The 24,506-nt window shown below is 32.5% G+C and overlaps 1 protein-coding gene across 7 annotated transcripts in view; it reads right to left on the minus strand.

Annotated features, from left to right (window-relative positions):
- LOC106478603 (DDB1- and CUL4-associated factor 17-like) overlaps window positions 1–24,506 on the minus strand; it is a 48,128-nt gene that overhangs the window by 8,653 nt on the left and 14,969 nt on the right. For 5 of the 7 annotated variants that reach the window (XR_002609943.1, XM_022382218.1, XM_022382217.1 and 2 more), the window contains 5 exons: window positions 23,354–23,456; window positions 20,416–20,525; window positions 17,314–17,450; window positions 9,764–9,929; window positions 1,227–1,385 (listed from right to left, as the gene is read on the minus strand). Coding sequence is in view for 5 of the 7 variants with exons in the window: in XM_022382218.1 (XP_022237926.1) it covers window positions 1,227–1,385; window positions 9,764–9,929; window positions 17,314–17,450; window positions 20,416–20,525; window positions 23,354–23,456 (675 nt within the window). In the remaining 2 variants the exon portion in view is untranslated. The remainder of the gene's footprint in view (window positions 1–1,226; window positions 1,386–9,763; window positions 9,930–17,313; window positions 17,451–20,415; window positions 20,526–23,353; window positions 23,457–24,506) is intronic. The other 2 variants (XR_002609944.1, XM_022382221.1) reach the window with 1 other exon arrangement.

Genomic DNA, 24,506 nt, shown 5'->3' on the forward strand with positions numbered 1-24,506 from the left:
CCGCTCGGACCATCCCTGAAGGCTTCTTACAGCAATGCTGATAAATACATACTAAACAGTGTTGGTGCCAACACGCAACCCTGCTTGACGCCACCGAACACAGGAAACTCTATGGATTCTTCTCCGTCACCGAGCACTCTTGCCATCATACCTTCATGGAACTGACGAACTACAGCGACAAACTTCGTGGGACAACTGAACTTGTGCAATATGCGCCAAAGTCCTTCTCTACATACCGTGTCGAAAGCTTTCGTCACGTCCAGGAAAGTCATGTATAAGTCACGGTGTTGCTCCTGCCATTTCTCTTGGATCTGCCGAACTGTGATGAATAGACTGTGACTGAAAGACAACTAATGGTAACTTATGGAATCTATACCAAGCTGTTTCCAAGACATTATTAATGGAAAAGGTGGGTGAACCCAATTACCAGTAAAGGTTCTAATAAATGAGAAAACCAATGAACAACTCCTCTATCTTAACGAATAAACCTACATGTACAGTCCTATTAACCAACAAATTATAATATCAAAACCCACAGTCCTTCTAACAAATTATTTCTGAAATTCAACCAAAAGCCCTTTTAACAAGCTACCCTAAATAATCAGTTTGAAACTACACTTAAATAGGGTTACTTATGGATACAATTAACTTTTCTTGCAACATTTATATCGATGCCTGTACTGGTATCATTGTATTATGAAAGCATACCTTACATTTTCTACCCCTTTAGCTGATAGATATAAAAAAGCTTATAACATTTCTTATTGAGAATTTTGGTCTTAATATAGAAAGCTGGTCAAGGGAACCACTAAATTCTTCTCACCCTACTTATTCATGGATCTAGGTCAGTCAACAAGTGTCATGGGTACTCTTTGGTAGGAAAGATTGTTGTAACATAATACATCTTACATAGAAAGTGACCATGATTTTTTTATACTGGCAAAACACCCCGAGAAGAAAGGCACTGTTGTTACTGGTACATAATACTGTTTCCAAATCTGTAGCAACTTTGAAGAACTCTTAATAGAATAACATCGCATCTCTCTCTAGCACATACATCACATTTGTACTTGCATTTTACTTGGTTTGTTGTAAACTTTAAATACAAATTGTTTTGCTGTGAAAAACTGAAAATACTAAGCCATCATCAGGCTTAACTGAATAATCAATCTTAGTTAAGCCTAAGGATACTAAAATGTCAAGCAAATGTTTTTTTCTCTAACTACCTCATCCATTTTCATTTTAAGATCCACAGATTTGATTAACTGTCCTGTTTCGTTGTCATGAATGTTGATTTTTCCATGACAGCTTTCATCCTCTGGATCAAACCCTAACAATGAGTAGATATCCAATTCATTCTCATAGTCATCACTCAAAATGCTTTTCTGAAATGATTTAGATAAAAAACATTAATGTTTAAAGAAATAAACAAATTCATGCTCATAAAACAGTATTTAAAAAATTTTTATACAAAAAATCACATTCTCTAGTATTTATAAAATTTTCAACAACAAAACTAGTACAGCAACAAGCACATTTTAACACAAAGATAGAAATTATATACACAATTCTAAACTTTGAAGATTCAGATTAAACAGCTTTTCATACACACTATTAAGTGTTATGTACAGGGTCGGTCCACTGGACCAAGTCTATATTGGAGAATTAATGTTTACTAATAAGTACTGTAACTTGTTAAAACTCTTTGTAAACATTACAGGTAACTTGTATATCAGAATTTTTAGTAAAGTATTTCTACTAAAAATTCGTCTGTGAAATTAACTTAGTCAATCTGACTTAGACTCTGAATAGTCCGAGTGCAAGAAAATTTTCATGTTAAAAAGAAAAATACTTTTTTCATCTTATTACAGTTTTTATAATTTATTTGCATAACTTCCATAACCTCTTAAATGAATATCAAGAGTTTTTTTTAGAAATCTATATTTTTGTCTGTTACCTTCTCTAACCTACCACCATTGCAACCACCACAGAAATACAAAATAAATCTAAATTACCCTTTTTTCTTTCTATAACTTACTGCAGACTGTTAAAGAAAATTTCAATTATTTATCCTAAATAGTCTCAGGCTGGTAACAGTTTACATCTGTTTTCATTTAATTTTATTGTTTTCTTGCTCTTTGAAGTTTGTCTAACTACTAAACCTGCATATTAAGTATTGACTTAATAACAAACATGCAGCTCACATGCATATCTTGAGAAAAATCTATTTAATTCTTTTTCATTTATGTTTTCTTGTCTAACCTAATAAGTTTCAAATATTTATATCTGTAATATATATAAAATATGCATAAAAGACAAGAAATTTAGCACCTATGTGTGTTGTTTTGTTATTATGCACAATGGATCAGCTGTGCTATGCCCACCACAAGTATCAGAATCCAGTTCTTAGCTGTGTAAGCCCTTAAACGTTTTTGTATTCAAAAAGTCTTGATAAAAATTAACCCTAATTTTTGGCATAATTGTGGTTAGTACTTTATAGTTATTTCAAATATGCAATTTAGAACACAAAATAACAACATGCTCAAAGAATATAATGTCCTATGAATATTATAACTGAACTGGCCCTCTAACCAAGCTATAAGTGCAACAGAATAATTCCTTAACTAGCTGAGTTGATCTCAGTGAAAGCAACAATAAAACAGTAATCAGAATAATTCTAAAATTATCATTTGAACAAGCAAGCCTTATCCAGAAATCAGCGAGTTGTATTCTTCTCTTTCTATTGGTTATAAATAATCTAGTAGCAAATTTATGAGAGAGAGATTTCCTGACATTTTTTTGAAAGATAGTATGTGATAGGAGAGCATGACATGCGAGTTTGACTTTCTGATTTATATCCAAGAAAACAAGAAAACTGGAGGTTATCAATTACGATTATGTCTTAGTAATATCTATAATATAAATGTATATTTCATATTAAACTCAGAAGCTCTGAGCAATTCAGAGCAAAGAAGTTTCTTGTGATACAGAGAAGTGAAGATTGAGAATTTAGTTGACATTTTTTTTAAATTAAAAATAAAAACTTGGATAACATTAAAATTTGATATATAAACTAAGTTTTGACAACAAGTTTATTGAAATACATTGATAATAAAGCTGTTTAACTAGATTTGGAATGTAACTCTGTAAAGGGTTGTGACCCCCACCCATATGAACAGGATTAACTAAACAATATTGTTATGTAAAATCCACTCACATTTTTCAGTATGCCTTTGAGTGTACTCACAACAACAGATTACAGAGGAAAAGCCCTTAAACTTTCAAAAAGACATTTCAGTACAGTTGTGATTCAAATGTTTTCTAATGATGTGAAAATGTTTTCCTTTGTAATCTATTGTTGGCCATTAGTAAAACATGGAGTTTTCTCAACCAAAGTTGTATATATAAGACACAATGATTTGTAAGCATAATGAAAAAATTTAATACATACCAAAGCAATATGTCATCAATTTAAAACCAGTCATAGCATTATTTGGGAAAAAATTTCCCTCTTACACCAACCAAAACATAAAATAGAGAGAGAGAAATATTCTTAAAAGCATTGAAATTATGAAAATAGGTGTTTTATCTTTAAACCAAGACAATGGGCCATGTAACATTTACAAAATATGGCAAAATTTATTCACTTAGCCCCCCCCCCCCCGATCTTCCTTTAGATAACTCTGTCACAATATTTTGTCATCACATTATAACATCTCATTGTTAAATCCCATTATTCATAGCCCATAGAGACATTTTACTCTGTATATAAATCTCTTTGTTTGGATTAGTATCATACATGAAGAAGACAGATCAATGCTCTGTGGAAACGTGTTAAATTAGTATGTATCAAGTTTTTTCATTATGCTTACAAATCATGTCTTACATATATACAAATTTCCTAGTGTAATGTACTTCCCTACACAAATAACCAAAGAAGTTGCATCAGAAGCAAATACTTTTGATCTGCATAACAATCAAACATTTGAATATCTTTAGTTTTCAAATTAAAATTTACCTCTAGGTAAACTGATTGTTAGTTATTACTTTGATGTCAATCTAAGCATACTCTCCACTCTCTTCCTACATCATGTCTAGGAGTATTATCATAAGTTTTCATTCTCAAACTTAAATTAGGTCTACAACATTCCTCTCACTGAATAAGAAGTGTATAATTTTTTAAGCATGCTCAGAAGTATATCTTTTATACTGTTTGTATTTGAGACTATATTCTTAGCAAGACAGACTGGATTTGGAGAGGAGGAGAACATTTTATTAGGAATACTACTAACTGCCTCATAGTCTAATGATAGTCAAAGGCAATGTGTAAAACCTACTCTGACCTTTTATAAACCTCTAGGTATCTTAGATTTCTGAAAGAGATGGAGAACTATTGATACTCAATAGAAAAAAGGTAAACAACAAAGTAACAAATAAAAGCACAAAAACAATATGCTATAACTGCATGCTAATCCACCACAATAACTTGTAGGCTAGTTCAATGAACTCTTAATGATGCATACTACAATGAACCTAATTCAGGCCCAAAGATGTACAATGGAGGGTAGCTATGAAAAAAACAGAAGAGTGACAAATGTAAATATTGCATGAAAGAACTTTCTACCAGAACACAAGGTCCAGATCTGCAAGGGAAAAAAGTGGTTCTGTCAGTGAAGCCTGATTACCACGAAATAAACCAGTGGAGAAGTAATTGTAAAGTGGACAGGAAATTTACAATGAATTTAAAAGTTCCAGGAAGAGTGTAGATCAACAAGAGGCAGTCTGACCCAAAACTATAAGAAAGAGAAATGTGTTGTCTTTAGAAAGATGGATAGAGAAATCAGAATAGTATTCTGTACCATATTCTCTAAAGGTAGATATTCAAAAAGCACAGGGAACTTGATCAGATGACAGATCTGACAAGAGGTGAACGAGTACCTACAATGCAGATCTTCACAAACAGATAAGAATAACACTGACATGGAATAGAAGCCTGTCCACATTCAAACCAAACACAGGAGGAAATTAAGAAGATTATAGAAGTTACCCAATCACAATCCTACCTCAAATAAATATTGGGAAGAAAGGAACAACAGTAGTATACAAATATAATGAATCTGGGAAAAGTACATGCAAGTTTTTTGACACTAAAAGATAAAAAACAAAAAAAATGAAATCCAGGAGGAACAGACTAAAAGTTTAATGTGATGAGTTGTCAGAGCTCTTAAGGCTAGAGAAACAATCTAATACAAAAACATTCTCAAACCAAAATGTTGGAAAGAAAATATTGGTGATGAAAAATAAATGACAAGCATAAAAGAAACACAGAGCAAAACTATAAAAAGTAGAAAAATGAAGAACAATAAAGTTACCCACCAGTGAAGGAGGAGAAAGAATATATACAGAAACATACCTTCTTTAACAATGAAAAAAAAATCACAATGACTGATAAATAACAACAGTGGAGCAAGTAAGAGTATGAGTAACTAGTCTGGAAAAACATACTCAAAAAGCAAAGAACCAAACAACAACTGAGAGTGAACATGAATGTCACAATGAAACAAAAATTCAAAGTTGATTCATAAAGAGCTTACAAGACAGTAGACTTTGTTTTCTCACTGATAACCAATGAGTAAGATGACAGTAGGATTAAGCAGGCCAAAATCAGGTGATCAGCAAAACTGGACATGAAAACTCCCAAATTCTAATAAGAAACAGACATGAGGATATATTTGCAGAAGAGCTGAGAACAGTGAAAGAATCTTCTTCCATGGCCAATGGGTTTCACAACTAGTGACCACATAACAGGAACTTTAACTTCAGGACAGTAGCAAAAATGTTGGTACTGGATACAGCAGGTACAGTATAGTATGGTTGACATATTGTTATACTTTCTTCTATACTTTAAATCATCCACATAATCAAAAGAGCAATGTGTGTGTCAGTCAGTCTGTATATGTGTGTGTGTGTATGTGCTAGCTCACATGAAAACCCAATATGCCAACTGGATAACTGAACAGTAGTACTTATGTTTATGTGGGTGAATGACATTTAACATGCATTGTTATATACAAGTACAAAACTATGACATTTATAACATTAACTTTAAAGACAATTAATTCAATAACATAAACAAACATGCATGGAAACACATTAACTTAATTTTTTCTTTCGTCGTGGCTCATAAATAACTCAATACCATTACATTTCTTAAAAAATCAATAATTAATCCTAAGTTTAAATACATTTCCTGCTTGCAGGACGAGCTTACTCACTACAAATTTTCGGCAATTAGCCTTACTAGTCACTACCACAACTTCATTCATGTTTGATGCTCTACAGCTAACATACTGCACAAAAAACATAATTACAGATTTCAGATGATATACAAGTCAGATTGAAATACACACATACAGACATGAAATTTACAAAAAACACACACACAATGATAGTTGAGTTTTATACATCTTGGTAGCATAATGTTAAAATTCACTATTTTATAATAATGCTTTATCAACAGTTCAATCAAGAAAATTCTCAAGATCTTACCTAAAGATGGGGATTATCCAGAAAGGCAAGGTGTTTATATAAAAAATGCTGTGTACAGATATACTTCATGTATGGTCATTTTTGTTTTTACACTTATTTATTTTAAATCTAAATACAACAACTTAGAAGATTCTAGTTTCATTCATGTCCAACTACATAACATAACAGCAGCATTATTTAAAGGATTTATCTATTTAAAACATACCCTTTGGGCTATGGTTCATATGGCACAGCACATACTTTATATGTGTGAAGTCGAAAATTCAATACTGTCCATGTCCATTTTTATTAATTTTTTTTTGCTAAACAATGTTTCAGTCATCAAATAATTTTAGTCATACATCATACATGAGGTACAAGTTCATATCCTAGTTAGTTCTTAAAATCATAGATTAATGCATGAATTTGCAAAGTCAACGAAACATCAAATATAATATCAAATATCACTCTAACAATTACTCTGTAAAAGGAAGAAGGTAGAGATACGGAACAATACAATCCAACCACAAATATTCCGCATTGGTTTCCCAATGTCCATTGTAAATCTCAATCCAAGGAATAAAGTATTTGATGGCAAAACAAGCAAGGTTAAACATGTAGTTGGACAATATGAGAAAAGAACCAGTTTAAATCTGGCTTCCCAAGCTAATGAGACAATTGGACAGAGGTTTGAGGTGAGAATGTTTCTGAAAAGAAGACTTACATGAATGATGTAATAAGATGGTCAAAGTATGTTATGTAAACTCTGTTCAGTAGAAAAAAACGTATCACCACTTTTTTGAAAGAAAAAACAAAGATTACAGCAAAACATCTCTAAAACACACACTGAATCTTTTCATACTCACAATTCTCATCACAGGTACTGACTCACTGAGTACATTTATAGCTTAAGTGTACTCTTTATCCCAACTTGTGTGAAGAAAACCCATTCAGCAAATCACAAGATTTAAAGAAGCAGAGTCATGAGAAAATGGAATGCCAGATATAAAGCTTAGTGCTTTACTACCATAGCATTTTGATACTCAAGACAGTGTTTTATCACCTGAGTTAAAAAAAATACTAATGCATGTATCACATGTAGTTTATTATGAGAGGTGTGAATTATATAAGTAAATATAGATTTAACTTGGTTTAGTTATAACATACGTAGTTTAGTCAAAATGTTGACTTTTTGTATAGTAACCCCACTTCCCTTGATTTTCATACATTCTCCACTGAGAGAATCAAAAGTCAGAGCTTATACTTAGTGAATCCAAGAATAAAAAGTAAAGGGACCATCAGAGGTGTAAGGTATTACACCATCCCACCTAAGAACACATTCTTAAGACAGGGCAGGAGCTCAATGAGAAAAGTCATTAAAAAAAAAGAGGAGAAATAACTTACATGAAGTTGCACACTGTCTGTGAACAAATGCTCTGAAGAAACAGAGAATGGGTGAAGAGAAGACCAACAATCTGAAAATGAAAATCTCCTATGTGAAAGAAAGTTAATGCACTATGAAAGTCCCCTATGTGAAAGAAAGTTAATGCACTATGAAAGTCCCCTATGTGAAAGAAAGTTAATGCACTATGAAAGTCCCCTATGTGAAAGAAAGTTAATGCACTAAATGTGAAAAATTATAAGCTGCCAGTGAAGCATTAGATGCAAATATGGCTTACCAGTTAAGTTGAAATATAAAAAAAAAACTCATGAAGTAAGATAAATAAATAGTGAATAGTTCCTAGAACTGTACTTCAAGAAGATGCATATGTCCTTGGATAACAGTGTATAAGAAAAAAGCCCAAAAACAAACTAGTGGGTTAAGCAGCTGATGAAGAAAACAAACAAAAAATAAAGTTTGAGTATCTGAAAAAAGCATCAAAATAATAAAAAGTACCCTTGGTTAAGATTTTTTAGGGAAGATAAATGTGTAATGACTAGATGAATATGTAAAAACTGAGAACAAGAAAGGGAAACTCTTCTAAAATAAAAACTACTCCATCCCTGAATGAAGGAATCCTAAATTAGAGAACCAAAGGAAACAGAGTAAAGAATAACAGAAATTACTATTTTTTTTCAACTGTAGGCTATTACTATTTCACAAGGAAAAAGATATATATAACCATAGAACACCAAAACTGATAAAAAAAAAGCCACAAAACTCTTTCTGTGAACAGCTGGAAAGTAAAAAGAAAAAAGCATGCTGAAGAAACTGGTCAAATAGGAGATATCTCCAGCAAGAGAATCTACTCCAAGAAGTGAGACAACATTTGGTTCACCACAGTATTAGTGTAAGAGAGCATCATGTGAGGCAGCTGAGTAAACTGAAATAATTTTTAAGTGAAAAGTACTTGATATAACATCGAGGCAAAAGCATAAGTGAAAGCTGAGAAGTCAGAAGTACTGTCAAAATAACGTTTCTAGCAAACCAACAAAGAGTAAGATGTCTTTCAAGGTATAATTAAATACAAGTATTATTCCTATTGGTGGTAGATAATACACATAGATCTTTTGAATGTTTGAGATCAAAGACAATTATACATTAGGATGTGATGTAAGGAAGCAACGGGAGAATAAGGCTTAGACCAGTAGCACAAAGAAACAATATGTACCTGTTTTATCCATATATATGATAATGTATTAAAATTGAAGTTATCTTTTGGTGCTTGCATCACAAACAATCCCAAAATGCAAAGGCTCTTTACCGCTTTTGTTTTTATATCACAGATTTTTGTATAGCCCTAGATCATTATATTTTAAAGCTTTTGATAAAAACCAGCTCAAAATCCAAGAAGAATGTTTTAATTTACTGTTTATTTTACAAACAATAATAAACTCTCAAGTAATTTTTTACCTATTATATCACAGTTTCTGAATACCTCACTATTTTATCATTTATTTCACAGGGTATTACAAAAACTGAAGAAAACTTTTCTTTGTCACACATAGCTACAATTTGTTGTCTTTTCTACTTTCATAACAAACCAACACAGGCTAAGGTAAATGTTTTTTCTTTCAAGCCCTTTGCTAACGACAGACAACATAGGCAACTTAATACGGTGTCAGTAAAACTATCATCAGCACTGACTTTTTTACTGCTTGCATCAAAAATTTGATTTGAAGTGAACATCATCTTTTTATCATTTGTTTTACAAATGTTTTTAAAATGTTATATTTGTACTACTTACAATCACAAATCAAACCACAGTATCAATGGAATGTTTTTACCACTCACCTCGCAAGACATTACAAAGTCTGAAGAGAATGTCTTCTTAGCCTCACGCAGTCTAGCTGTACCTAGTTTTAACCCTTGTTTTCTTCTCTTCCCATTGTTCATCGAGAGTTCAAAACTATTATTTAATGAAGTTATTCCTTGGCCATTTTCTTTTAAATCAAAAATCCTAATATGTAAAAAAAAAAATCATCATTACAAAATGAAAAATGAGACCTTTGAAGTAAAAAAAATTGTCAGACGGATATAAAAATCAAAGATTTACACCATAAAATATTCAATCTGCTTCATCCCAGAACCAAAAGATAAAACCCTCAGAGGTATGGAGAAGAAATGTTTGAGCCCTTCAACAGATAAAAAGATCAAAAGTGTGGAGAAGATATGCATAAACTCTTTATAAAAGAACAAAAATCAGGTGTAAGTTTTCACAAAGTGAAAGTAAGGATAAATGGCAAACACTAAAATGGCAAAAAAATAATGGAGTATTTAGGAATATTCCACACCAAAAAAAAAATTATTGTTTAAGTTTATTTTAGAAACCACAAGAAAGTCTAATGCAATCTTTAACTTATTAAGTCATAAAACATAAATACAATCACAAAACATAAATCAATGGTCTGGAACAAAATATTTAAGACTATAAACCAGAGGGAAAGAAGCCATATAACTGGAAAAAATATCTCAAAGCAAGTAAAAATATCTCAATCCTGAAAACACAGAAAAAAAATTAAAAGTCTGCACAAACATAAATGCATACACCCTTAGGCTAAAAAAAGATAAAATGTTCACACAAAAAATACTTAAATTCTTATATGTAAATATCAAATGCAGGATTTTAAGGATCAATAGTACAGACAAACATTTCAATTATTAAACTGATAATGAAATCAGAAGGCATGAAATATCTAAGTCAGCATAATGACAGAAGATTACATAACAAAAAATATCCAAACTCTCAGACTAAAGAAAAGATGAACAGCCTGTAAAAGAAACATTAAAATCTACAAAAATAAGAAAACAATAAAACCCTATGAAGTAATATCTGAGCCTTTAGTGATAATGTAAAAATTTACAAAAATTTTTTTTGAGTGAGGGAAAGGTCACAAATCTGGAAAAGGAATATCTAAACACTCAGACTGAATGAAATATAAGTTAAGCAATTAACAAATGTTCACATCAAAGACTGAAAAAAATTCACAGATCAGAAACTTAGAGAATGAAATATTCTGTGAAGAATTGGTGGAAATGTATGAAATGGGGTAAATGAAAAATGTAAGAAAGCAACTTCAGATGAACACAATAAGGTTAATATTGCAAATAAAGAGGAGTGATATGTCTAATTACATAAAAAAAGTGAGGTACATAAGTATTAAAAATCAACTCTTCTCTGTCATTTGATAATTAATTTGATCCAATTTGAGCTTGTTAACTAATTTAACCATTTACTTGATGTTGCATTAACTTGTGGTTAACTGTTCCAGTAATCTTTATCCTTAGATTATATGACAATTAATCACACTACTGACAAACATTCAAATGTAACTCAAACTTCACCAATCATACAAAAACATGTTACAACTAGGATTTTCCTTCAAAATTATACATCACAATAGAACATTGATTTCTCCATAACTAAATCTGTGCTAATTTCCAATCCATAATTTGCATAAATAATCATAAAATAAACTACAAGCTGTGTGCACAATTCTGTTCTAACCATTCTTAGCTTACTCTAAAGCCAATATCAATATGCTAGAAAAGAAGGGTTTTCTCTTTACCCAACCAATGTCAGTTAACCATATGTACATAGGAGAGGTCAAAATGGAGCACATATCACAACCTTTTGCAGAGTGCTATTCAACATGGCATCACGTATTTGATGTCAGAGTTATCAAGAATGTTTATTATATCCCACAATACTCGTTTAGCAAAGTTTCTGGTAGTGGAGAGTAAATACCACATACAATATACAGAGATACCAAAAAAGCTATACACATGAATTTCAGAGGTTATAGAGGTTATGCAAACTGTACGATGGACAACAGTATGTTTATTCTTTATATGAACATCACCTTGCTTTTTGACTTGCAGAGTCTGAGTCAGACTGATGCCAACAATTCACAGACATATCTTGAGTACAAAAACTTTGATAACACATCTGATTTTTTGTTCACAACAGACGTGTACATTTTAGTAACACCTTATCACATTTAGATACACGTGGCAAATTCAGAATTATAGTCAATATTCCTTCATAAATATGTTGCACATTCAATTAAATTAAAGTTGGCATCCAGGAATGCTGAAAGCCACCTATTTGCACCATTATTTTCAGGATGCATCTATCTGTGCCAGTTGTTGCTAAAATACATATATTTCTGTATTTCTAACAATTCATTTGGAGTTAAATACCACAACTGGTAACAAAATCTTCTATTGTCAGCGTATCTCACCAAATTGTCTTCTTCAACACTGCTATTGTTAAGCCAGTTTCATATGCTCAGGAAAATGAAATCAACAAAGTTAAACCATACCTGAAGACTGTATGGAAGCGGTAATTACATATAAATGTAAAATAAAATTATGGAAAACATTAGTTAAAAGGCTAATCATTAAAGTTGAATATAAAATGAAAAACAAATTTAAATTAATATTATTACTCACATTCTAAAAAAATTTACTGGATTTAAAAGGATTCCTGTTGATAATGTTTTTCACCACAGTTTTATACTTGAATGTTATAAGATCATAAGTACAATAATGTTAATTATATTTAAAATCTGGATGTGGCATTTATATTTAAACAGCATACTTTATAGCACCATTATTATAAATAATTCTGGTCTTGTTTAAAGAATCATATATCATCACAAGGGAAGGAGACCCTGAAGCACTGAACTACCCTGAAATACACTTCTCAAAAAGTGCCGTTAACTAGTTCCTGTTGTTACAGAAACAAGGGATGAATTCCTGGAAAACATTTCTCTAGAAGTACAGTTAACTAATTCCTGTTGTTAAAGCAACAAGAAATGAATTCCTGTAATAGAGGGTTGAGTATATTATATCAAAATGGTTTTGGAGTCTCAACCATTTCATTGCAGCACATGTTACCACATATGTCTGATGACCGTGAATCCTGACAATAGCCCAGTAGCTTAGTTTCAATTGTACTGTTGTCATGTCCAACTCATCACTTCTCTCTGTAGGCTTTACATAATCTGCTCATTGTATGAGGACTACAATTTCAATACTTCTGGCAATATATCTTAAAACTATTCTATACAATGCAATTTAAATTGTTGAAAACCAACCAGAAAACAAAGGACAGGGCAAAACCAGGATCATTATATCAGAAGCTCTGTAACAAAATTATCTGGACCATTAAAAAAGCAATTATGTATGACACATTAATTCAATGGCAAATGGCAAAACAGTTTCCACTGGTCACATACAGTTGAAAATGTAGATAAATAACTACTTCAACTTTACTAATGTTTTTAAAGGTCAAAACAAATATAACAAGAAACACATGGAAATAAAGGTTTATTTTTGGTAAAAAGAACAATAAATTACGGATGGTATATTCTTGAAGCTGTCACAAAAAAAATCATATTACAATTATCATAAGTAAAATTATAAACTTGAAGCTGACATCAGCAGAAACTATATAAGAGTGAAGACGTATAAAGACTGAATGAAAGAAAAATATAAAATAATTTAAGATGACTGAAACAAAAAAAGTCCACAAAAGATCTTAAAGTTAATAGAAAATAATATATCTGAAGGATAATAATATACGGAAAACAGTCACTTTACCATGACTAAAAACGTTATTTAGAAATATAATAAAAAATATACAAAATCCATACTCTTATATGTGACTCAATAATAGACAATGCAAAAAAGAGCCTTAAAGCTGGATGAAAAAATACAGGAAACATAGCATTAAAGTAGACATAAAGTGCATTACATATATAACAGTCTCATTGTAGTTGTTCTTCAGTTGTATCACATGAAATCTTAACATTTTTCGTATCTGAAAATGTACTTCCGATAGAAACAAACCCCTCTCACACAGAAAGCTATCTTCCCCACGTGTCCACAGTAGGAGGACCCCTAACAACTACATGTTTGAAGACTTGTGTGGGCTAGTTCTATGCCAATTCAACACCAGACCACCCAGGAACCAACATCTGGGTGACAGTAGGATGGGGGACTTATGTTTGATAGTCCTACACCAATTCCAACACCAGACCACCTAAGAATCAACATATCAGCAGCAATAGGATGGGGAACATATGTTGGCTGGTCCTACAATGATCCAACACCAGACCATCCAAGAACCAACATCAGGGTAGTAGGATGAGGGATGCTCTCATGTTATAAGTGGAAGTATACGAGTGGTGACCTACACTACACTGACAGTGCAACCACTGCCCCACTTTTCACTCAACTGGCACCTTTTGTTTAACCCCAACTATTTTGTTCTAATCAGTGAGGGTCCTTCATGGTTCACCACCCCAGCAGCTAGGAATTGGTAAGTGATCAAAGTCTCCCATGCTCCACTTGAAGAAAGGGGGAAGGAATTCACACTAGGGAGACCTGGAGAAATGTCCAGACCCATAAATTGCATGTTGGATAAGTTTTTTAACTAGAGACAGTGCAATGGGTAACCATGTAAACCTATTTTGAAAAGCTAGCAAGTGGGAGCCAAGGGAGCAGGCAGAGCACACCCTGGTGCTGTCTTTTTCCATGATAGTCGATGGAATAGGTATGGTCTGGATCAGACATTAGTAAAATATCAGAATAAACCATGAGAATACCTCAAGTAGTCTTGTGGAACACCCCATTTGAACTGTAGGTACAAATAGAGCCCAGCCAGTGTGGATGATAGAAGCACTTTCTGATATCCTGGCTCGATACATAATTTTGGGAAATAAATGTACTCTGGGAGTCACCACCAGCCACCTGGCAGGACCCTGAAAGCAAATGTTAGAAACAAAGTGGAATGTACACACCTGTCCAAAGACAGTGGGGAGAGTGTAGGATGGGGAACAGAGGCAGGTAGGGACCCCTTAGAGACTACATAACCAGATGGCAAAGAGAGTGGGTGAAAAAGTTATGCAAGGAAGTCCACATGCCAGCTAGAATGATCTTGTCCAGCAGCAGATAGAAACAAGCGGCAAAAGAATGAGAGAGGAGAGGAATCTGATGGGCCGAAATACAACCATCAGTGAGCAATAACCATGAAGGAGGAGGAGGCTGAACTAAGAATGTAGCAGACTGTACCAATAAAGGCAGAAGTAAGAAGATTCCCAAGGAATGTAGGGCTGAGAGAAAGAGAACAGATACTGGAAAGAGAGGAAGCATGTAAGTGAGAGGGTGGGCTAGGCAAATTGAGTGGAGTCCTCAAAGGAGCACCCACAATGAAAACAGCCAAACGAAGCACTCTGCAACCTAGAGCAGAGTATCAGGTACATGGCAGGTGGGGAAATCAACCAAATGAGAAAAGGCACAAGAACGTCAGGGATGCTCCCCAACCAGAAAGGGGGGGGGGGGCATATGTGAAAAGGTGTAAGTCCAGTTTATGCAAAGGTAGCAGAATACAGATGCTGATAAAGTCCAACCATTCATACAAAGATAAAAACAGAGGAAGGGACAGGAGAATCACTGAAGTCAAAGAATCCCATATGGCTTTCCTCTGATCGTGTAAGGGCAACTGAGGAAGTCCATATGAGTGTGACCTAAAGGAATAAGCAATCACCATGAAGCCATGGTCACCAAACAAGAAATTATACATGCAAAACAAATAGGACAGGCATAAATCCCAATGACAGAATGGTCCATTGATCATAGGAAGATGGGAAAAGGCTAATCCCAGCCATGAATGAGCTGAAAACACCACCATGGTGAATAAGGTATAGATTGGGGTGAGGATTTGCTGGAAGCGGTGACGAACATAGCCTCGAAGAGATGTGGGATATAGAGGGGAGTGAAAGGAGAAAAGGAAACAAGAAGGCTGAAGGAGGGGGGGACATAGAAAAACCCTGAAGGTGGATGTAAAGTGTGATAGTCAGGCACCCGCAAGACCAAAATAATAGAAACGGCACCAATGAGCTTAACGAGAATGATACCAGGTAGAAGAGGAAGATGGGAATAAAATGACAGGGAATGAAGGGTAGAGGGTGGAGGGTAGGTTTGGGGACAGTGTGAAAACTATTGACAAAAGGGAGGATAAATGAAGGGCAGCCATATACTTTAATTCAAACAAATTAGGAATACCATCAAACTGCAGGGCAGAAAAAGAGGTGAGGCAAAGGGCTCGAAGAATGGAAGAAAGAAGTCAACTTGGGACAGGAGAGTATCCCCATCCAACATTCTCCTGGAACAAGGAGGCAAGTGAACAGGAAAAGTAGAAGAGGAATAGACACAGTGGAGAAGGGATAGAGAAAAACCCTCAAAATGCACTGGAGCATGGTGGAATGCCTCAGACTTGAGGTGTAGAGGAGAGAGGGAATGAAGTGTGGTTAAAAAGGATCAGAAGGGACATAAGTATTACAGTACCGGATGGTGAAACCAATTCCAAAAGTCCACCTGCCCCCAAACAGCAAAGGCAATCCCAAACACATGAAACTCGAAATGGGATGCAGAAAGACAAAAGGTGGGGAAATAAGAATCAGATAGACAGAAAAATGGGGAGGTGTAATGTCGTGGAAATAGAAGTAATCCAGAAATGGTAAACGAAATGAGTTAGGATTAAGATTAAGAAGAAGGGAATAGGAAAAGAATATAACACAGTGGAAATAAAAAGAATGGTGCATACCTGAGGAACAAGGCTGAAAAATGTGAGGAGAAGGAACAATCAAATTTTGCCCCCCACATTCACCCCACAAATGCAGGGAAGGAATGCCTGATGAAGAGACTGAAGCTGAATTACCTGGTAGGGAACCCTCTATCCAATCCACAATGGCCGCCATGTCTTCCTCAGGGAGCATGCTTCCATAAGCCATCAAAATTTCATAACCTGTGTGAGGAAATTAGTCACTCACATAGATTAAAAAAGACATTTTATGAGCAAGTGTTCATAGATTGAATAAAAAAGAAGGAAATTTAGTTCCCTCAAGATCACAAATCTCATTAAATTGACAAAGAAAAAAACACGTGTGATGCGTTCAGTGCTAAAGAATGGAATGAAAATCATGAGTGCAAATGCATATAGGAAGCTAGTGTGTGAAGGCTGTGTCACCTTCTTATTGGTTGAGGGCTTTTGCTTCATAATACTGTCATTATGCAGTAGTGCAAATCATGAGAAATCTCGTGAGATTAGGTGGGAGTTGCCTAAAGGCTGGTGGCATGCAAATCTCTAAGACAGATCCAAGGGAAAGATAGCTTTCTGTATGAAGAGGTGTGTATTACCTCAGAAGTAATTATTCTATTATCTTGTGCAGATTGAATATATACAATGATTATTTTATCCTTTCTGCTTTATCAGTGGAATATTAAGAGTCCATTGTAGTACAACAAAAAATATTTTAACAAATCAGACAACTTACTTAATATTGTGAGCTGAATTGTACACAATTCTTCCAGAATCATCCGGGTGGAAAGTAACAGAGTCAGGTTCTGTGCTATTGGTTGGAAAATTTAAATATCCATTCTCAACAAGAACACTAGATGCAAGAGAACACACCTGTAATTCATACAAAACAATGGAATGTTACTACTTCTCAAAGAAAGTGTTTGAATATCCTAGAAAATAATATAGCTATTTTGCCTCAGTTATGGTGAAATACTCAAAAATAAATCTGTCATCAAACCTACAAACACTCAAAAATAAAAAAATTGTAACTTTGGAACTTAGCAATAAAGATCATATACACATAGTCATATAGCAGATAACAATGTTTTGTAGTTGCCAAAACACCCAAAAATAATTACTGTTGATTCAGTCACACCTTATACTCATCAAGTTTATTACAGGTTACAGATTTAACCCTCTCACTACAGGTAGGTCAAATACTTTATTATTGTTGTATATGAATAAACTTGGCATCAAAATATAGTTAATAATTCAAATTTTAATATTATGTAAGTTTTAAGTTTTTAATTTATAAGGAAATATTTAATAAAATCCTCAATCTACACTAGCATGAGAATTGTGACATTTGTCCTCTTGGTTTCTCCTCTTCTCTAATTTATTTAACACCCCTCTGAACAGTATGGAATTCAAAAATTTTACTCATTATAATATATATTACTAAGGCAAAGCATAAATTTTATAGCATTAAAATTTATTTGTTTACAGAATCATAAGCTAGAAAGTCAGACCCTCTTGTCTGTCACATCCTCTCTTTCACTAATTGCCAACAGTTATCTCTTAACATTTGATTCTATATTATTTATAATCAATGGAATGCCAATGTTTTAATCTATCAAGTGACTTATTATATTATGTTGTTTTTTAGTACAGAGTACTGTCTATTTTGTCTTCGGTTTGAAAGTTTCTCTAATGATGATCCTATCAACAAGCTTAAAGTAAGATTTAAAGGCTCTCATGTCATAGTTAGAAAGCCATATAAACTATGATAGTTATAGAACATTGCTTGCTTTGTGCATGTTATTATTTTGTGTTCTTAGGTGCATTACTTAAGTAAATAAAAATTATTTAGTGTACTAGTTACTTTATACTAGTATAAAAAAACAGGCTTAAATTTCATTGGCAGCCAACAGCAAAAAACAAGGTCACAGTTAAGTGATATACCTGTTGTTTTTCACGTATATTCTTTAGTTATCACAGAGTCGGTAAATTATATATGTAGGGATATTCAACAGGCATAATACAATTGTGCAGAGTTTTACTTTAAAAAATGATTGCCACTCACTTTCATTTGTTTCTCTACCCAATAAGCCCAAAAACAAGGCAAGAAACCATCACTAAAATACCAGACCAGAAAGTGACCAACCCAACAAATTGTCCATCTTTCGTCTTCTTGTTCCAGTCAAGATAACTCTACAACTACTTTATCACTAGCATCAGTTGAGATCTAAATCCACTCTATGTATTTCTGGGTAGTGCTTAGTCTTAATAACTAATAGTAAGAAAAAAAACAATCTTAATTCTAGAGTAAACAATGTTTTGTCATTACCACTAGAAGTTAGCTTTCTTACAGAAATCTGGTATTCCTTTAAAAAGCTTAAGTATAGGTGAAACAGGAGCTACCTGCCAATAATATATGAGCATTAGATGACTGTAACATGTAGAATACTCAATGCTTTGTATACTATACAATCAGTGTCTTTAGGGAGCGAACCCCCAATATTATGTATAAAGTGAAGGAGTAAAAAAAAATCAATATACATAATATTAAATTTTGATACACACATTCATAGAATACACTAGTTTTCAGTCAGGGGGAAAAATGTCACAAAACAAATAATAAAAACATTTTGTAAATGTAAAAATGATATAGGGATGGCAGTGCCAAAAAAGAATGCAAATAAGAATATAGGGATGATACAGCTATACATAGATCATCCTTACTTGACTTTCAATATTAAAATTTATATTAAAAGTTAGTAGTATCAAATCTATAAAGACTATACGACTACAAAAAGGTCACGTGGTCGGTCAAATTGACCAAGACTGTATGGAGGGAGTTAAGTGATAATGAATAATATCATACATTAATATACATATACATAATACTCTTGATAATATACACTCAGATTGAAAAAGCAAACACAAACACAAGCCAACTTGTAGGGCAGATAAAGAACAGTTGGTTAAGTAAACAGAATAAAACTGATACCAGTCAAGTTTCATAGTAGTTAAAAATCAGTTGGTTGAGCAAACAGAATGAAACTGATACCAGTCAAGTTTTATAGTATATATAAATATCAGTTGGTGGAGCAAACAGAATGAAACTGATACCAGTCAAGTTTTATAGTAGAATCATATCAGTTGGTGGAGCAAACAGAATGAGACTGATACCAGTCAAGTTTTATGGTATATATAAATATCAGTTGGTGGAGCAAACAGAATGAGACTGATACCAGTCACATTTTATAGTATATGAAGATCAGTTGGTTGAGCAAACAGAATGAAACTGATACCAGTCAAGTTTTACAGTAGATTAATATCAACTGGTTAGTCAAACAAAATGAAACTAATACACCAGTCATGTTTTATAAAAGATAAATATCAGTTGGTTAGGTAAACAAAATGAAACTGATACGAGTCAAATTTTATTGCAGATAAGAAGCAGCTATGTGAGAAAAAGAAGGAAATAATTATGACAGCAGCTGGTTGAACAATCACTGTTTACATTTATTCAAATTGTGTTCAAAAATAGATTTATCGATTAATATCATCAAATATTCAATACAAATAATTATACATATAATTATCATTACCAGTTTGGAGAACATATATCTTGGTTTCCTTGCACAATAACCATCATCTGGTTTGAATATTTTATTTTACATAATAAAATTATAATTTTTTTATACATTTATCATTACCAAGTTTGCAAAATTTTCCATACACACACAAAAGTCAGATTAATAAAAAACAAAATATGAAGTTTTTAGCTGCTACTGACAATATGATTTAATATACAAATATAATTATCTGATCAGCATGTAATCACTATTACCTGGAACACTCCATCATGACGAGGAGGAGTTGTAATGAAATGGAAAGGATGTCCTCCAACATGAATGGTGTAATCAGCACAACTAACCTCAAAGAGAAGTTGTGGTGGTGCTACAAAAAGAAACAGATTCTACCCTTATTAAAATATATCAAGTTTCTATTATACATTTGTACTCAAAAGAGAGCATTCTAAAAGAAGTCCAAGTGCTATGAAATTACAAGTTCCTAATAAGAACCAGAGCTCAACTGATATAAAATTCCAATAGTGATGTTGACTGATATCCAGATTTTCTATACATATTGTTATCAGTAAAATTAACACACATATATGGCCAATCTTCTTTTTTTTTTTACACTTCATTTCCAAAAACTAGGGTAAATGATTGTCTTGTTTGTACTCACATCAGGACTCCCAAACCAGAACACATTGTTATGCTAATGAAATCATAGAAGGTAAAATGTTCTTAATTGTATTTATGGTTGTGTCTGTTTTCCTAGGCCAGAAAATATTATCATAATGAAACAACAGAAAGCAAATTGTTCTTTAACACAGGTAACAGCTACAGCTGCTTTCCAAGGACAGAAACACTGTTTATAAAAACGTATTAAGTAGATTAATATGTTAAAAATATAATTGGACTGTTCTCTACATTAATATGATTAATAACTTTAATTCCAGGTGTCACTTTGTTAGGACTGTTGCTTAAACTCCTGCCTTTAGAGAGTATTCCACAGATAAACAAATGTGTATTATTCAGTACATTGTTACTTGAAAAAGACAGGCTCTGTTAAGTAGGCCAAAAGCTTGCACTTAAAAGAAAAATATTTAATGTACAGAAAAGTACATGTATATCTTTTTTAACAGCCTTTATGGCTGTGGATAGAAGTAAGTTAACTGAGGGCTTCATGACATTGAATGCTAAACACGGCTTATGGTTGAGGTCTGTTGATCACAAGGTAGGCGTACAAAGAGAAGAGGACAACAAACTTAAATAAGTTTATCAAAAAGGTATGCTTATTAATTATCATTCAATCAAATCAGGTTACTAGGTTAGCCCATCTCTCTCCACAACCATAAATACTATCAAGTTAAAAACTTCCTTGACCTGATAAAAGCAAACATAAGAGTGCAAAACATCATCTGTCAAGACTGTTAGGACATAGACTACACAACCATACAATATACAAGTTTGAGGCTATTTCTATTTTAAATATAAAATTACAAGCATGAACTCCAGTTTTTTATGTAACAAGGTAGTACTCTACATTTCTTAATTATCAATAACTAAAAGCATTATTAGTTTGTTACTGAATACTATATTATCTTTCTCAGACTCTGTAATTTAATACATCATAATTAAAGAACACCAATACAAAATTTCATAGAATACTGTACTGAGTATACCTTTGTTTCACACAATTATTTTGAGCAGTGCTCCAGATAAGATGCATATCTGCATAAAGACTAATTTTATTTACATAAAAAAATGAATTAGAAATAATAATTGTGTGTACCAAGTATGGTGGAAGGTATATCATTCAAATATTCAAGCATATACACCAGTTTGAAAGAAAAAAACACACCTAGTAAATACAATTAAACATTTCCAAAATATAAGATGTTAGATGAGAAAAAAGTCATTGAACCTCAAAAATATGCAAGTGTTCAGCATTGCAGTTTTTATTTCAAGAAGTAAATTACTCATTACGTCAAAACTTCTATGGAGCACTGTTTGATTATGAGTTTATCAAAAATATTTACAATGAGAAGCATATATTATTGAAGTTTTCCTACTTGTCAATTTTTGAATATCCTTTTAATTTCATAATGTACACAGAATCATTAATAGAATTTTTGTGAGAAAATTCTTATATTTTACTGATATTAGGATAAACTGTGAGTTATTACATTTTTCTTTACCAGCATCCATACTAGTATCAACAGAATCAGTATCAGTTGACCCTTGAACCTAAACATACTGAGAATCATGATTGATTAATGTTGTTTTATGACTTACAATAATTTTTCTTTTAAACATTGTGATAAATACTTTTGTTACATTCCACATAACATGTTAGATTCAAGCCAAATACTTAATAAACATTGTAATACATAAAACAATCTGGTTGATCTGAAGAGTTTCTGGTCAAACTGGAAAGATAAAAGTGTGACATTTGTACAATACACCCATACAATAAATGTTCCATTTTATCAAACAAATATGACACTCAACTTTTTCTTATATACTTTAATACAAATAAAAGAATACATATAAAAATTTTCCATTCTATTAGATAGAATACTGCACAACTACATAATAAAAGTCCTACTTAAAAAAACAGACAAATGTAAAATCAATACACCAGAAAACAAATATTTCATTCTATAATTAAAATATACAAATATACACAGCATATTAACAAAAATTATGCTTTATAAAAACAGAAAAACCTCACAACAAACATTCTAAATTTTCAATAGTCAAGTATTAACACCATAAAACCAATCATGCCATTTTTAATACAAAGCCACACAATGGACTATCTGCACTTTGTTATCCATGGGCAACTGAACCATGGATTTTAGCACTATAGGACTGTAAACTTACTGCTGAGTCACTGAGGAACAATGAACCAAACATACTATTTTAAAAAAGTACAATGCAACAAATATATAAAAGACCTACAGAACAAATATTTCGTTTTAAAGAACAAATAAAAGTATACACAGTAGAACCAAGCAACAAATATTTCACTTAAAAACAAATACAGTAACATATATGTTGACTTAATAAAATAAAAAATTGTTTTAAAAAACAGTTTAACCATATAACAAATGTTATAATTTATAGACAGGCAAAACTTTTTACTTGAGATAAATTAAAGGTATCTAACATTGAATTACACCAGATACAAAGTTCAATGCGTATAAAATCTACCTTTCAGTTTACAGTTGAGAGGAATACCTGCTGGGTAGGATCCAACCAATGCCTTTTCTAATGCTTCACAAGGTTGCTGCAGCTTAGCTTCAAACATTAAGCCCTGAGAACAAGAATGAAAACATACTGATGTTATTTTCCTCTAAATACCAATCATTAAACAAGTCATAGAGACAAGAAAATTATCATCTTAAGGCCTGCTTATATACATGATACCATTCAACTGCTCAAGTTTCACAGCACAGGATAAAAAGAGAAAGTATATTACTAAACAATTGCTAATAGATATAACACCATCAACAAGCAACATATATTTGTAGTATCTGTTAAAAAAAAAGTGTTGCATGACAAAACCACTTGGTAAAAAAACAACCTGAATTTCACTAATCTAAAACATCAAACTCTAATGACTACACTGGCCTGAAGAATATATGTGGCAATATTAAAAATAAAAACATAAAAAAAAGCATAGAAAATAACCCAGATTCAACTTCAAAAATAAAATCTTCACCCCTTTTAATCAAAGAACTTTAGTCATAAACCATGAAAATCTAGGCAAATGTACAAACAAATGATTGACACACACAAACATTATCACACAAATAAGGAAACCTTTTCCACGTTTCTCTTTTTTTATTTCACAACCTTTCTCAATACCAGTATTGAGGCAGAAAATTTCTAAAATAAGAAATATGAAAAACAAAGTTCACAGAGTCACTTAATAATTGTATCTTCCATACGAGTCTCATAATTATTATTCACAAACATTATTCATATAAAAAAACTGGAAAGTGAAACTGATATTCGAGTATCACTGTTAACAACCAAAATATATTTAAGCATAATTTCACACATCTGGAACTGACACTCACATTGTGTCCCAAGGCTAAGGTGGATATTAGCACTCCAGATGTTTTAATAACCCTAAATCTATGTATAAACATTTGATTCAAAATATTTGTCTGCATTGTAAACCAGTAAGTTAATCAAAGTAAAAGTGGAAAATAGTAATATGAAAAGTAAAACAAAAAATTAGCTGAATGATACCCTCAGAAATTACTGTTCCAATGTGGCAAACTTTTTATTAATGCCACTCTAAAACAAGGACTTATTTAAAACTTTTATGAGACTGTATAACCACAGACATACACAC

The sequence above is a fragment of the Limulus polyphemus genome, unplaced genomic scaffold (genome assembly GCF_000517525.1).
Source record: "Limulus polyphemus unplaced genomic scaffold, Limulus_polyphemus-2.1.2 Scaffold231, whole genome shotgun sequence".
NCBI lineage: Eukaryota > Metazoa > Arthropoda > Merostomata > Xiphosura > Limulidae > Limulus > Limulus polyphemus.